At 40.5% G+C, this 16,014-nt stretch overlaps 1 protein-coding gene across 16 annotated transcripts in view; it reads right to left on the bottom strand.

Annotated features, from left to right (window-relative positions):
- MAP7 (microtubule associated protein 7) overlaps positions 1-16,014 on the bottom strand; it is a 117,673-nt gene that overhangs the window by 2,405 nt on the left and 99,254 nt on the right. For 8 of the 16 annotated variants that reach the window (XM_064649401.1, XM_064649396.1, XM_064649400.1 and 5 more), the window contains 7 exons: positions 13,850-14,033; positions 11,968-12,163; positions 10,404-10,505; positions 10,071-10,121; positions 9,886-9,976; positions 7,773-7,911; positions 91-317 (listed from right to left, as the gene is read on the bottom strand). In XM_064649401.1, the coding sequence (XP_064505471.1) occupies positions 91-317; positions 7,773-7,911; positions 9,886-9,976; positions 10,071-10,121; positions 10,404-10,505; positions 11,968-12,163; positions 13,850-14,033 (990 nt within the window). The remainder of the gene's footprint in view (positions 1-90; positions 318-7,772; positions 7,912-9,885; positions 9,977-10,070; positions 10,122-10,403; positions 10,506-11,967; positions 12,164-13,849; positions 14,034-16,014) is intronic. The other 8 variants (XM_064649413.1, XM_064649402.1, XM_064649408.1 and 5 more) reach the window with 4 other exon arrangements.

Below are 16,014 nucleotides of genomic sequence, written 5' to 3'. Positions count from 1 at the left end.
TTAAATTAATCAACTGATATTAACTGAGAGTTCTAGGACCTCTGTCAATTACAACACATTACAAATGTTCATGAGCCACAGCAAACCTACCTGCTGTTTGATGTGTTTGAACACTATCTACCTGAGGCAAAAGAGTCCCCTTATCTTCAAAGGCTAGAATTGGATTCAAAGGAATTTCGGGACTATTGCTTCCGTCATTGTTCATGGCATCCAGCCGGGATGGTTTAGAACCAATAGGCAGGTTTATGATCTCTTCAAAGTTATCATTCTGCATAGACATTCCATTGTCATTTGTGTTTTTCTCTGGATTGAGATTGCTGAAAGAAAAACATAGTTATTTCCTCACACACTTCATCTAGAACAGAAATTTAGTCCTCCTCAAATCAATATTACAAATGGAAGAAAAGTCTGCATCAATCCTGAGCGTTCTTTTTGCCAGTAAAAACAAAACTATGCTTCTACCACAGTAGATAAACTGTTTTTGCAGTTAAGTACTAGGTATGCCTTCCCTCACACAGGGTAGTAGTTACATTTGGCTACATGACACCCAGCTACAGTGCACTTATGTCTGAGAAGTGCCTGCAATTGGAAGCAGTAAGGAATCCCCTGCAGCACCACCACTGCTATCTGGAGCTACCCACCTAATGCAATTTACAGCCTCTAACATATTTTTTCAGATTTCATAACCTTTTTAGTACCCTTCCTCTTATTGCAAATCAATGTAATTGCCCTTAGATAAGATCACTGTAATTTTTATTACTTCTTGGATCACCTCCTGGCACCAGTTAGGGAGCAGTGTCTTCTATGTGCCACTTATCCAAAGACTCCATTACCAATGTAGTGCTCTTTTCAGTCCCTCCTCCCCTACAAGTCCTTAGGGCTTATTTCCAAGGCACCAACCAGCTCCACACTCCTCTCAGTGATCATGCCCAAGCCAAAAGAACCCTCTCTCAGCACCCCTCATTGTCAATCTGCACTTTCGGTTTCCATCTCCCAGTTGACAGAAATGCCTTATGAGTAAGATCTTGTACATCTCCCCTAGTCAAGAGCAGTACAAGCACACACTCTGCAATTATACATACTCTCCTGAGACAATACATGCTCATGTCTCACAGTCTTGCTCCTCCCCTCCCAAACCTTATATTAGGTGCTGCGTTGTCAAATCCTTCTGACTCTGGAGATAGCATGTGCTATCTTGCCAGAGGGGAGATACTAAGGTGCTCTCTAGTGAACAGGATGACAGTAATGGGACCATAAGCTCCTCGAGAAAGAGCAAGTACTCCAATGACACTCAAAAATCTTATCTTTCACAAGTGCTTCTTAAGGCCCCCATCAGTTAGATCCTGACAATCCTGGGTACCTATTCCCTATTCAAACCACATCACAACTGTTCAGGTTGTTTGGAACTGTCTCATCCACAAAGGCTCAGATGCAATTTTCCTAGACTGAAACTAGGCTATAAATTTCCTCAGGCCATTTCTCAGCAGGTGGTTTGGTTTCACAGGCTAATTTTCTTCTGACAGCACATTTACTAGTCTGAAAAGAAACACCTGCTTGTAATTGGCATATAGTATATTTTCATGTCTTTGGGTGTCCAACTCTGCACAAACAATTGAAGAATTGTTTTACAGTACTTCCCAAGAGACAGAAAATGATTACTGGTCTTTTGAAAATGGCATTGCTTTATCCAGAGCCCAGTTTTTTTATAAGAACCACATCCTTGTGTTCATATCAAGCCCTTCCCAGATTTTCAAACCATCACTGGTTCTTTTTCAGAAAGGCACTCCCCTTTTTTCATCTGTGGATATGCTGAGCAAATTTCAAAGTGAAAAATATGTTTCACTGCACCGAGTTTGAGAGCAGACACAGAAACCCTAATGGCTGCCTGAGAGAGGTCATAAGTCACACCACCCTTTGGTGCCAGAGACCCACATCTGTAAGATGAGGAGCAGAATCTGTGACATGCTTTAGGACTGTTAAACCCTGCTCTGTACTGTGTAGTTATAAGGCATATTCACTATATGTTACTCCCATTTACTGCCAATAACCATACCACAGCTAGGATAACATGCCAAGTTTGATGAATGGGGTAAGAAAGAGGTGTGAAGAGAGCAACTTCTCATCCATATAAATTAAAAAACACAGTAGTTCAACAAGTATTAGTGGAATGAAGAAGCCTTTTGCTTCTGCAAATCTAATTTTTCTACCCAATTGATCAGCTGACAATGGATAAATAGTTCTTCATATTTATTTGTCATTGCACTGCCAGTATTACACATTGAGTTAGACCAGGACTCATTCAGACTTGAACAATGCCCTTTGAGACAGAGGAGATTCTACAATCACAAAGTGGGTACAGAAGAGGAAATCAAGACTATAAATCTTCCAAATTTTATGCTATAAAATCATCTAGATTCTGTGTTGCTTGCTCCACCAAATTAGAGAAGCACATTTAGATGAAACAAAGGGAAAATGGAATAGTGGAATTAATTTCCACTGGACATCTTAGAGGCCACAAGCTCAAAAGGAGATTAGATAAATTCCTAGGGGATTGGTATACCCTCCAGCTTCTGTTAATTAGCAGCTTAGGGACTACTTGAGCCTTTGGTTGTATTTGGACCACAATGCTTAGTAACCCTTCATTGACCAGAGGATCTCCTGGTAATTACCTTTATTTTCCCTCTACACTATGCTACAGGCCATTAAAGAAAAGAAAACCCTCCCCCCCCCAAAAAAAAAAATTTTTGACCTGCTACAGCTGTTCTTACCATCTTACGTTACATTCTTACTGATATCTTAGTTGTCCAATGCAACACCAGAGATATCCTTTTCAGACATACAGTATTGCAGAAAGAACTGGATAATTCTGGTATTCTAACATATTCCATAAGTGTGCTTGTAGCATACTTGTTCAGAGTGCATTTCCAAACATAACAGTCTTGCAAGCCTCTGAAGGACATCCCCAAGGTAGCTGAAAAACATCTCTGCAGCTTCACACTTTGACCTGAACACATCAATATTAACAAGATAGACTGGAGGATGTTGAGAAAAGAGCAGCTAGTTTAATTAAAGGAACTGGAACATCCAAAAAATTAAATATTACTCAAAATTACATCTGATGTAGATAATTTTAGTCAAAGTTCTGTGTAGACATAGCCTGTAATTAAAGAATTTGAAGAGAATAAGAAAGAAAGAAAGAAGGCAAGAATTCAGTATATCTGTCTCCCATAATTCATCAGAAATCAACAACGAATAAGAAAAAATAAAATAGTAATTTGCAGGCCTTTGAAAAGTATTTCCACAGCTGCCACTTCTGATCTGAAAGACAATGTCAGTCTTTATTGACAGGATTTTTGCAGAGAAGTCACAGACAGACATTAACAGCAAAATGGACCCCATAGTTTTTGGATGACTTAAATGGTGCTTATTTTTCATCCACAGAGACAACAGCACTGAAACCAATGAGGAGCTTTCTTCTCCAGGACAAGACATTAAGGCAATCACCCAGACCAACTGTAAATTTCTAAAAACTGGTTACCTAACCTACTGTCGTGGTTTGGACTTTGATTTTCCCCAGAGGCTGAAAAGTGGTAGACCCCAAGGGGTGGAAACCCTTAGAAGTTTTGAAGTTCTGCCCAATGGGCACTCCTGCAGAAATGTAAACATATCACAACCAGACCGGAAGAGATGAGTTGTAGTTTTGGTTGTTGAGAAGTGGTGGCCATGTTGTGAGCCACGAGGTAGGGGTTCTGTGCCCCTTGGGGCCTCTGGCCCCCTCCCAGCCCCTGGCTGGGGGGCTGCAGGGACCTGGAACAGCATAAAGCTGGGCTAGGTGCCTGTAGTTATGCTGGGAGATGTTTTTCTCCATGGGCACAGAACAGCAGCCGACGCTGACCAGAGAAACGGTGGCAGAGAGCCAGAGATAAGACCAAGAAGCAACAGAAGCAACATGCAGCACTGCAGAGAAGACTCCTGGAAGACAGAGCCGGGAGAAAGAGAGCCAGCAGCTGAGAGACAGAGTTTGGGGTAAGACTGATACCAGATTCCCCAAAACTCCCTTGAGACCCCTCTTGGAGAAGAGGGACATGGACTCCTATTTTAGAGGAGCCTTGGAGTACAGCAGCACCGGAGAGAGAGGAGCTGAGAAGCTCAAGAGACATCCCGGAGCTGGACCGGGACGGCCAGATGGAATGCAGGGGGAGTTGACCTTGGTTCTTCCCCCCCTTGCACTGCTGCCACGGTGGCAGCCTGAGAGGCAGTGGCACAAAGGCCCTGCAAGAAGGAGCTGAGTCTCCTGCAAGAGATACCAGACAGTCACGAAGACCCCCCTGTGTCTTCGTGATATGACGTGGTGATACGACCTTGTCTGGGGTTACGAAGCCCACGGAAGACCCCTCAGTTGAGGTGATGGGGCCGAGGGAGGTTGGATATCTCCCTCGTTGAGTGCTGGCAGAAAGCCAGCTATCAGCTGCTGCATGTGGAGAAGACAGACAGAACCTGCTGCCTTAGAAGATGCTGCTGCTCAGAGACTGGAAGGGATCTGTCCTTCTTTCCCTCCTGGACTTTTATTTGGAGGGAAGAGGAGACCTGATCCACTGTAAATACTATATGTCATGGTAGAGATAGTTAGTGATCATGTGTATAATGTGATGTTATATTTATTTGTACAGTCATTGTAATATATTCCCTTTCCCCCACTTTGAGTCTGGTGTGTTTTGTCTGGAAAAGCCCATCTCACATTAGGTTGAGATGTGGGAGGGGGATGGAGCTAGGGAATTGGATTTTGGGGCTATCTCAAACCATGACACCTACCCAGAGCCAGCACCCTGCATACAGGATGGAGACACAGATGAACTGCATAGGTGAACTGCACTCACTGAGGCGTTCTGCATTGCATTGCAAGTGTTTATAGAACATGGCACAGAAAAAAAGGCATTACAGAATAAGTATCATAAGGAAAATACTGTCAACATAAATCACTGTACTGAAATAACTTTCTAAGAAGTAGCAGACAAAATCTAACTTGGGCAAAGAATTAGAAAATGGAGTACAAGCAAAATTCTGCAAGTGGGCTATGGATTAGGCAGCTGTAGGGTTATCCCACTCAAATGCCTTCATTTAAGTTCAATTGTGAGCCTTCTCACCACACACTTACAGGTTAGATTTAAGGTCACTACTTGCCCCCCTTTCCCAATAATATTCACTATTCTTCATTAGCATTCCATCATTAAATTGTTTAACCAAATTTACTTGTGGAGAAGACACTCAGAGCAAGCATAGGCAGCAAAATCAGAACCCTTGCAGCACCACTCAAAGCTACTATACCACAAAAATCATGTTCATGTTCAGACACTCATTATAACTCAGAAGACTATTGAAAAAGAAACTGTGTTTATGAACCCAGAATTTATGTAAGATCTGTTTGAAAACCTTGAGTGCTAGCATAGTAAAACAGCTCAATTCACAAGCAAATATATTTGTTTTCTTCTTTCACAATACTAAGTGAAAAAACTTTAAACCTACCAAAAATCGATTAACGTTCATTTGTTTAAAACACAAGAGTAGGAATACCAATAAAAATTTGGACAAACTATTAGCTGGGATAGATGATTGCACCAATCTACCATCTGCAATAAATATCTATCAGTAAAACTAATAATTGTTGACAACAGATAAACAGTAAATAAGGCTGCAAATCACAGCATTTTTATTAGGGTTTATGAAGATCAATTGCCCTGGAAAGCTAATTATGTTCCAGCAAAACAAGATCTGTATTGCTGATCAAAAGTAGCCACAGAGAATAATGAAATATTGAAATCCATTGTCTTCCCTCAGTGAGATTTTTTTAAGTCTTCCTCAGTTGCTTTGCACTGCTGACCACAGAAGCAAACGTTATTTCCAAATAATCCCAGCCACAGAGCTGAAACAGGATGGGGAGGAAGAGGGATGAAGGCTCAGTACAGTCAGGCAACTTCCTATTATGCTCCAGAGTAACGTTCCTTATCGTCACATAAACCTCTAGTAGCTGTCCAAGTCATCCTTCTTCAGCACTACCAGTGCAAGGGACAGAGCATCTGCATTGTCTGGGGAGTGAACCAACTACAGATATTCTGACCTCAACTACAGCTGCCAGCCCTGTTCAAACAAGATGCCACCTTAGAAAGACCTTCTCCTTCGCTTCCTTCTCTTGCCCATACAACTGCATGCCAAAAGTCCCCCAGCTAACACCTTTTTAAGTTCTGGTTAGAAATCTCATCTATCTTGTCGTTAAAACACGATGAAGTCTTTTTCAGACTAAAGTCAAATCTTGCCTGGGGCTGGAGTGAGGTGCTCACAACAAGAGACAATCTCCACCCACTGCTCTTGTGTGTGTGCTACCATGTCAGGTATATCTGGATGCCAGAAAACCACAGTACACAAGACACAGCAGTGGTGTTGGCACCTGTGGCTTTTACCATGTGATAAAATCTATGGGACACTACCAAGTGCTTCAGGCTTTGCCTTCCCAGTCACTGTGGATGTATCTCTGAAGCAGAGAGTCCCTCCACATCCCAACCTGGCACGCCAGTTTTCCCTTCCACAGTCTAACACGCACTTCCTACTTTTGTTCTTCAATCTCATTTACTCATTCTTTACTGTGGGCATTCTGAGGTTGCTTCCACACAGATTTTAATGCTACAGGACAGCACTCATTAGTGTGGCACATTTTGTATTTCAAACATCAATGTACATGTAAGGTTTGGAGTGATTAACATTTAAGAACTGCCCAAGACAATTATGAGGCAGCTCTGTGCAGCTCATTCAATGCATCTCAGTGCTCAGTGTCACTGACAGAACTTTTCTCAGCAGGAGCATCCTTGTCAGCATGACAGCAGGCTAAGATCCCCCAGGCATATGGAGGGATCGAGAGAGGGCAAATTCCTCCTTCAATTAGTGCCAATCACACCCTGAAGCATACTGTCCATTACAGACTGCATGATGGCTTCCCACATTCAAGTTTTTCTACACATATTATGCATATCCTGCATAAAACATGAAAGGGCTATGGGATTATTTGGCTTTCTGCATTACTAAAATTAGTAATTTTAGTAATGACATGAACTGACAGCTCATGCTTATTTAACAGATGTCACTTGGTTCAACACTGAGGTTTCAAGCATTTCAACAATTTCTCAAAGTCTGAGTGACTTGCTTCATGGCTACAGAGAGATCCCAGTGTTAAATATCTGCCTCCCCAAATTGTCCTTATAGAGAACAAAGGTGTTTTTTTTCAAATGCACAACCAAAGTGACTAGTTCCATATCTCACACGAGGGACATGACTACAACAGAACTTGCTGATACTTCAAGCAGTTCAGAAATCAAAACATCCAGGCTCAAGGCACAGTGTTCATTATTCTAATAAAAAAATCAGCAAATCCAGAGTGGGTTTTATGAAGCTTAATTCATGAAAAGGAACAGAAAAAATTTGCCCTTTCCATTAAGTTTCAATCAATGTAATAATTGCTGGCAAACACATATTGTTCCAAACACTGCAAAGAACATGCTGTATTTTTTTTAGAATTCTTCCCTATCAGTTGGCAAAAATGGGTTACTGCTAAGGGAAAGATGATAAAGTTCTTTTCTGAACACAGGAAAAAATAATAAACAGGAAACAAGGTAGATTGAACTCTTACTTAGTTAATGAACACATGAAACTGAATATTATTTATTACTCTAGTAACTCTCATCTTCTAAACACCCCCACCTCCGACACTTGTCAATTGTTCTTACCTGTCCACATTTACGGGGGGTTGGTGTGAAACAATCACATGTGTGCAGGTGCTGGGTGTCCCGTTGTGCGGAGATTCTGTTGCATGCGGAAGCTGAGGTCCTGCTGCAGGTTCCAAGGGAGATGCAGGACTGGCTGTGACTGGAGAGAGAAAACATGTTCTCCTAAATACAAGCAAAAGCATCTACCTGCAGATTAGAGTAAAAAATTTTCTACAAAAGCCAGCACAGCCAAGGCAAGCTACAATTTTAAAAAATACGGCTCCCACACGCCTCCCTCCCTCCCTCTCTCCCCTCCCATCTCCTTTGTTGAGTTTTTGGGCACAGAAGCCCTGTTTCAGGTCCAAAGTAAATGTCACAGATTTCAAAGCTGTATCTTTGCAAACAAGAATAAACATTTTACAATGATATGAGTAATTCCAACACATAAGCCAGTTGTCAAAATAGGCTGGTATCTGATAGAATACTATGCTAGTGCTTTCTAAGTAGCAATAGAGAATGGAATAGGAGAACACTGGGACATCACCAATTCCATACACTGGTATTTCTTGGTTCCAGTAACCCAGAAGGAAATCAAGAGGGAACAAATCTTCATTGGGAAGGATACTTCTTTCAACAAGTACCAAATCACTACTATAAAACACTGCAGAGAGCAACATAGAATTAGCCTATCTTTGTCCCTCATGCTGAGATCATGTGATAGATGTTACTGGCCTGCCTTTTGGTTTTCTTTTAAAGTACAACTACAGCCTTCTGTATTGTTTTTACAGTCACACTAATTCACATATAGGTCAGTAAAAGAAAGCAACTGTACCATGCAAGCATCTGTTACAGTAATTGCAAAGACAATTCAGTATCCACAGGCTTGGACACATTTATCTCCATTACCCAAACAGAGGTCTGTTAGAGTGCAATATGGAAACTCAGGTGGCCAGAATACATCCATTAATCCATATGTTTAACTCACTGTCATATCTAGATAACGCAAAGCCAAACAGCAGAGCAGCCCTGAGGGTGAGGGCAGTTTTGTTTTTATTCAGTCATTCAAGGATTCCAGCCTTCCCTTGGGCCTGGGGAAATCAAGATCCTAAGTCTCCTCTGCCTTAGGAAACTGACTACTTGTCTTCTATCTCTAGAGGCAAAGCACTAGCCAAAGTTTATAGAGCCATTTATAGGAATTATTTAAAACATAATTCAACAGTGCCCACAGACAAAGATGGCATCCCAGATGTGTTCTGTATCAGTTGCTCACAAAATTTTTTCACCAAGATAATATGCAAACAAAAAACTTCTAAACACATCATCTGCATCAAAATGTTTCCTGACAGTGCTAACTATAGTGTTCACTTTAAACATCAACACAAAAGTCATCCATCAGCCAGTACTGCTGCCTTCCCTGTTACTCAGCTCAAATGCAAAGGAGAAAAAGATAAAAGTCATTTAATATGTTATGCTACAATAGGGTAAACTATTTCATAGCTTGACTTCAGTATCTTTCAATAGTGCTAATTAACACTTGGTGATTGCTGGATATAAGCTATGTTTTATTTTTCTTCCTTTATTTTAAGTATTAAAGTCTCATATAGAAGTTTACCTAAAACGAAATAAAAAGATAGAGGGAATGGAAGAGCGTGGGTATGACAAAGAGACTAAGTGCGTCTAGTAGTTCAATTTTGTCCAAAAAAGAAACAAAGACCAAAGGAATAAGGCAGCGAGTATGAAAGAAAGAAGTCACAGAGAGATGTTTAGAATAATTAACAGTTTGTTTTGATGAAGTAATCTTTTAAGAAAATGGAGTAAATCTGCAACAACCACATCTGAAATAATATTAAAAAAGAAACTGTAGAATCTGTTTCTTTTGCAATCAAATCACAAAATAATTTGTTTCTTTTCACTTTATAAATAATTAAACTCATTAAGCCACTTCCTCTCGTTAAACACCAATGTGACAAAGTTGCTAAAACACTGGACTCATTTAGTAATGGCTAACTATCCATACAGAAAGGCTAAATAAATAATGTCTACTAACTACTCTCATGGTTTTCTTTACTGCAATTAGTGTGTCAAGTTTCAGAACTGTATCTCAAGTCATTGTGCTTAGTAGGCATTTATTCACCTGTTGTGCTCAAGGCAGAGTTAAGCACAATACCTGCTTCTCCAGTAATATTTGTCTTTGATATATGTCCATTTTGCTGGTCATTGGGTTTCTACAAAGGAAGCACAGTTTTGTAAGTTAAAAATGGCACTAGGGAAAAGACATGAAACATATTCAATATTTACACGTTAAGTAGCAGCACTGACCTTATCTACAGCTTCTACACGACGAGTTCTCTTCATGATCTCTTCAAGCCTCTACAATGAAACGTAAAGGGGTAAAATAAGGTTTGCTGGCATTATTTGAATATATCTCTCCCAAAACATAACTGCTTGTCATTTATCAGCTGTATCTGTTTATAGCAAAAAGCTGAATTATTTATTACTGCTGGCAATAATCCCTTCACTGTCACATCAAGCCAATGAGGACTGCAGCCTTTCTGAGAGCACGTTTATATCATGGATAACTTTCTATTACTGAGATGGAAGCAGACTGCTAAGGCAAAAGCAATTACAGTTTCTCTGCATGTACTGAGTTACCTTCTTCCTTTCCAAGCGCTCTTGCTCTTCTCTTTGGAAATGCTTTTCACGTTCTAACCGAATCCGCTCTGCCTCTTCCCGTAGGCGAGCTTCCTCTTCTTTCTACGTTGATGGTAAAAGAAAAAGAAGGAATAATTTACTATTTAAGGACAGTCTTACACTGTCTGCTTAACTATGCATATCTACAAGACCCTGAAAAGACACTTTTGGGGTTTACAAGCCACCAAAAATCTTTTCAGACTGAATTGCACATTTCTTGATCAATCTCCATGTTTTGCATAGCATCAAGAGAATGTAACTAAAAACAGACATCATATTTGGTTCTGTGCCTGTTCTACAGCACACCAGATGACAAATAAGGAATAAATTTCCTAGCCTTCAGCATTAAAACAGCAACCAGGAAAGCATTAAAGAGACTGATGTTTTGAGTGGTTTTTGAGAGTAAAACAAAAGTAGTAGAATGTTTTGTTTGGCCAACAGAGTAATTCTTTAACAAGACCAAGGACAAGCACAAACTTTCCATTTCTGTTTTTTAATGAAATGCAAAACTTGTCTGGAATACTTTGCTCCCTGACAGTGACAGTGTTGTATGACAGAACTACTACAACGGATCATTTGTTACAGCTATAATATCCAAAAAAGCCTTGGCCATGCACTATCTCTGAGTGCTAAACTGAGCTAAACCTCAGGTCAATATTTCAAAGAAAGTAGCACACATCTTCTGAAAGAGAAGAATGCAGTTTCTAAGCCATATTCACTAACACAATCATTTAAACATTTATTATCGGAAGCATACATTTATATACCAGGAGAAAATCTTGTGTCTATGAGGCAGATTTAAGTGCTAGATATTGGAGCAACAAAGCACACACAAGAAGTAAGAGCACATGCAAGAAGAGAAGAATCCTATCTAGAATGCTTAACGCAGCCTCCTCTAAAGTCAGGAAACCAACACTATGCCCATTCAAAAATGAAAGCACTTGAAAAACTTATTTTTAGTTTATTTACTCTTTTTTACGTCTTTTGAGTAGCTGCTCTGATTTCAGGAGGACTGCACCAGGTAAAGGTTCTGCTTGGTTTTACTGAAGTTATCAAAACCTACCTCTTCCCACTAGCCCCACACAAAAGCAATATTTGGCAAAGGATTAGAACTCAGAAGTACTATGTCTCTGACACAGTGAACTCTTTGCATCTAGACTTTCTGTAAGTGCTAGGACAAAGAATTCTCTGGTGTAAGACCATTCATCAAAATTCCTCAATACAACTCTATTGATTTTTTTTCATAATGAATCAGGAATAGGAAAGGATTTGTTCTAAATACAATCTAAGGGGAGCAGAAAAAACCAAACCAAAACTCAACTCCCTAACACTTGTTTTTGTCAAGTAGAAATATCTTTACTCTTTGAACTATGCTATGGAATGAACGCTGCCTGGACACTATTCACTTTATAGATGGCATTTAAATTTTAGATATTGCTCTAATCTAGGCGGTGTGTAAGAAGTGCTGCTTCATCCAATTCTATGCCAATCAGACTGGCATAGAAATTCCAAGAGGGGAGCATACTTGTTTCTGAATGCGCTCCATCTCTTCCTTCTCCTTCTGTTCTCTCTCTTCTGCCTGGCGGCGCAGCCGTTCTTCCCTTTCCCGCTCCTCCTCTGCATCCTTCCTTTTTTTTTCTGCTTCTTGTCTGCGAGCTTCTTCCTCTTCTCGGCGAGCTCTTTCTTCAGCTATCCTCTGTGACAGCTCCTCCTTCTTTTGTCTGCAATCATTAAATAAGCATAAGAAAAAAAAAGTAATAAGAGGAGGGGGGAAACCCAAACCACCAGATTCCTAATCCAACCCTACAGAACAACTGGATATAGGATGCACTGCTGTCTCATTCCTAAGTTGTCTGTTCTCCTTCCTGTAGAGGCCAAACATGAAACCCTATGGAATATAAAAATCTCTGCAAGGCAATACCAATACTTCTCCAGCACATGTGTGCCAATCTATGACTCGCATACATTCTGAGTCAGAAATAGTATCATTGACTAATACATTTTGCATAACACTTCTTTTTGCAATTTCATATAATCATATTTTTAAACAGTACATATTTTTGGCACTCATCTCATGGCAATGGTTCCTTAATTTAAAAGAAGTATCTAATTCTTCTGATTTTTGATTATGTCCTAATACAACCTAATGGCTTTTCATCCTTGTATTATGGGAGTAACTTTTCCCCTTTGCTTTTGATGTTACTCTAATTATTTAAGACTTTTTAGCCTATTGTATCCCCGCTCAGAAGTAGAGGGTAGATGGTCTTCCCAGTTGAAGAATCCTCACCTGTTCGGCAGATTTTCATATGGGAGCTGTTTTGCACTTGTGACCTTCCCTTGATGTCTGTCTGCACTTATTTTCCTAGTTTTACTGATTTTACTATCTCAAAAAAATATAAAACTCACATTCAAAATGTAGATTAATATTGAATAGTTCAGGATGACATTTTCATTTTATTCTCATTTTCTAGTACCTTGTAACAGTTCATTTACTTTGTTGACCATGACTCACCTGATATTTTCATACACTGAAGTCCAAACAAGATCTCTTCCCTCAGAATAATTTGCCCACAGGTCACCAACACAGGAGTTAAGTTAGGATTATTTCCTATACACATTCCTTTATTCTTACCAGTACAGCAATTCAGCTTCCATTTTGTATCTCAGCAATAGAAGGTATGTCAGAACCTCTTCACAACTGCCTTATCTCACTGAAGATTCACAATATTAACTCACAACAGCATTATCTCACTGGCCTCAAGTCCTTTCAAATTCGTTTATGAAGGCGCTGCACAGACACTGGAAACTCCTTTCACTGTGAAAGATGATTATTCTTTAATTTTTATTTTTGATCTTTCAGTCTTAGTATTTATTCACCATGTTACTCTTATGCCACAGCAGCTTTTTTCTTTAAAACTCTTTTTGAGAGGGTCAGTATTGTGAGCCTATTGGAAAGCCAGCCTATTTTAACTGCTCAGCCTTGTTCCTATGAGCAAAGTTGTTCAAGAAGTCCAACAAATTCCAGAGGCATGGCATCCCTCTAAAAAAGCACTCAACTTGTGCTGTAGCCACAGTTGTAAGTATCCACATGGGCTACTCATTTGCTAGTAGAAAGTGAGATGCAACAATTACCCTCCAAAACTGGTGTGGGGGTGTCTTTAGCTGAGAAAACAGAGAGGTTTAAGTCACAATGGTTGGACACCTAAAACACTACCTGTGGTACAGACCTTACAATTTAAAGTAAGAGACATTACGCCAATCACAAAGTTGGAAACAGCTGTACAGAGTTCTCTAGCTGGAACAAATAAGTACAGCTTTGTTAAACTCTGAGGAAACAATATAACAGCAGAATATATACAGGAAGCTGCTAAAAATGTATCTTCTCCACTGGAGAGGTCTAGAATTACCTTTCAAGCTCTTCTCTCTCTCTCCTTTCTTGCTCCTCCCGTTCCCGCTGCTCACGGGCAAGGCGCCTCTTCTCAGTCAGCAGCCTGGTTGCTTCTTCAGGGTCAGTTGTACCTGCAGAGGTCTTGGGGGGTGCTGGGGGTGGAGCAAGAGCTGGTGGAGCAGGAGGTAGGGACGGGCTGGCTGCTGAAACAGATGGGGGGAAAAACCTAGTATGTACAGACCCAGTAGCCAAGACGTTACTCTCTTGAAAGGAACAGAAAGTATTTTCAAAATATTTTCAAGCTTATGTAGTTTTATAAATGATCCAGAGAAGGAAGCCATTTCTAGGTGCTAGAGGTTCATATACCTTAAGGGAAGTTTGCTTTTGCAGGATATATGAAAGCAGCTGCAGTTAAAAAGGTAAGTCAACTTTTCTGTCAGAACAAATGTTGACAAGTGCTCAACAGGAGTTGTACTGACTCAGCAAGTCCCTACCATCACATTTCCTAAGTTTACCCAATTCTATTTGGAGAGCAGAAATGAAACATTGTGGAATTGTATTTTCTTCTGTCTGAGAATCTACATTGAAAGAGCAGAGCTAGACTTTTTGGTAACAGGCCAGTCACTTGGGGTGACTTGGTGATCTGGACTAAGGGTAGGGCACCAGCTATCATCAATTTTGCAGCTGCTTCAACCTGAGGCAACTCATGGGATCAGAGCACAGCATCTTAATGAATGTTGCTACTATTGGTGAACTGTGGCTTGTGTTCAAATCTTAATAGTGCCTTCATTTCAATTCTTTATTCAGGGCCAGCTTTGTCCACTTGGCAGAGATGATGTTACAGGTTTTTCTCAAGTAAAAGATTAGTTCACATTTCTGTAAGTTTGCCTGGCATTCTCTAGCTCAGGTACAGAGTGCCTCAACCACACCTTTTCTCTAGGCACTAGGGACCATTACCAACACATAAGCTATCTGGAGGAAGCATTCCCATGTTAATCACATCTGGTAATGCAGACAAGCATGGATAGGGAAGACTTTGAACTGTCAATGGAATCAGATTCTGATCCTAGGAATATGCATGTAAAGTAAGTCATAAGGAACAGCTAGGAGATGGTTTTAAATCTACATATTTAACCACCCACTGGGATGTGACAGGAGTTTCCTCACCTCATTAACAACTTCCAAAGAGAGGTTTCCTCCCTGATCCCCCCCCCCCATACCTTGTCATGTACACAAACATAAATTCAGCTGCTTTCTGTGCTGAATTCACATCTGCTGACCTCTCTGCTCTGTTATCAACTAAAAACTACACAGGTCTTTCTAAAACTGCTTTAGGGCTTTCACCTTGAATTCAAATGTAACTTAAATTTTAAATTAGTACATCAGTAATTTAAAGAGTGCCAGGGCCTGCTCTCTACCCCTGAGGTGAGCTGGCACAGTTTAGCACTAGAGCAATAGAGCACTATTCTCTCATTACCAAAACAGGTATTCAGTCCAACCCCACAGAACAGGCTGGACCTCAGCTAACCTCCAAGATGTAGCTGGGAACTCAGAAAAGTCTGGGATGTTCAACTATAAAAAGGTAAGTAATTTGATCACACTAAATCGTGAGAGTCCTTTAGAGCCATGCTCTTAGTAGCCTTGGGGACAGAAGGTAAGAAAATGAGAGGCTGCAATTACAGCCTGGATCAGAAACATACCAGAGAGCCTTTGTAATTGTTAAACAGTATAAATGACAGAGTTCCTACATCTCAGCTCTTTTTAATTTACTAACATGGGCCAAGGTAGGGCCATCTCTTTGAAGGGAGCACAGCTTTGTGCTGCTTGAGGCTCATTTCTTGCTGCAGGCGCTGAAGTTGACAGCATAACAAGTAGCTTGTTTAATGCACACCCGCCCTGCTTTCAGAAAAGGTAACACCCAAAAGACCTTTAAAACTTCATTGGTGTTAGTAAAGTTGTGTGAGATTTGCCTGCAAAAGCCTGAACAACTTCGTTGGCAATCGCTACCTGCTGACCTCCTGGCTCCTCCAGCAGGTAGCTGAGCCAGACCAGTTAAAGGCTAGCGCTATTAACTGTAAGAAATGAGCTACATTCACTTGCAACACAGTCCCAGGAGAATCAGCAACATTCCTCTAAGCTCCAAATGCCGTACTTGCACATCTCTAGATTCTTGAATGCGACCAG

This window comes from Pseudopipra pipra, chromosome 3 (assembly GCF_036250125.1).
Source record: "Pseudopipra pipra isolate bDixPip1 chromosome 3, bDixPip1.hap1, whole genome shotgun sequence".
NCBI lineage: Eukaryota > Metazoa > Chordata > Aves > Passeriformes > Pipridae > Pseudopipra > Pseudopipra pipra.
This window is presented reverse-complemented; position numbering and strand designations above follow the sequence as displayed.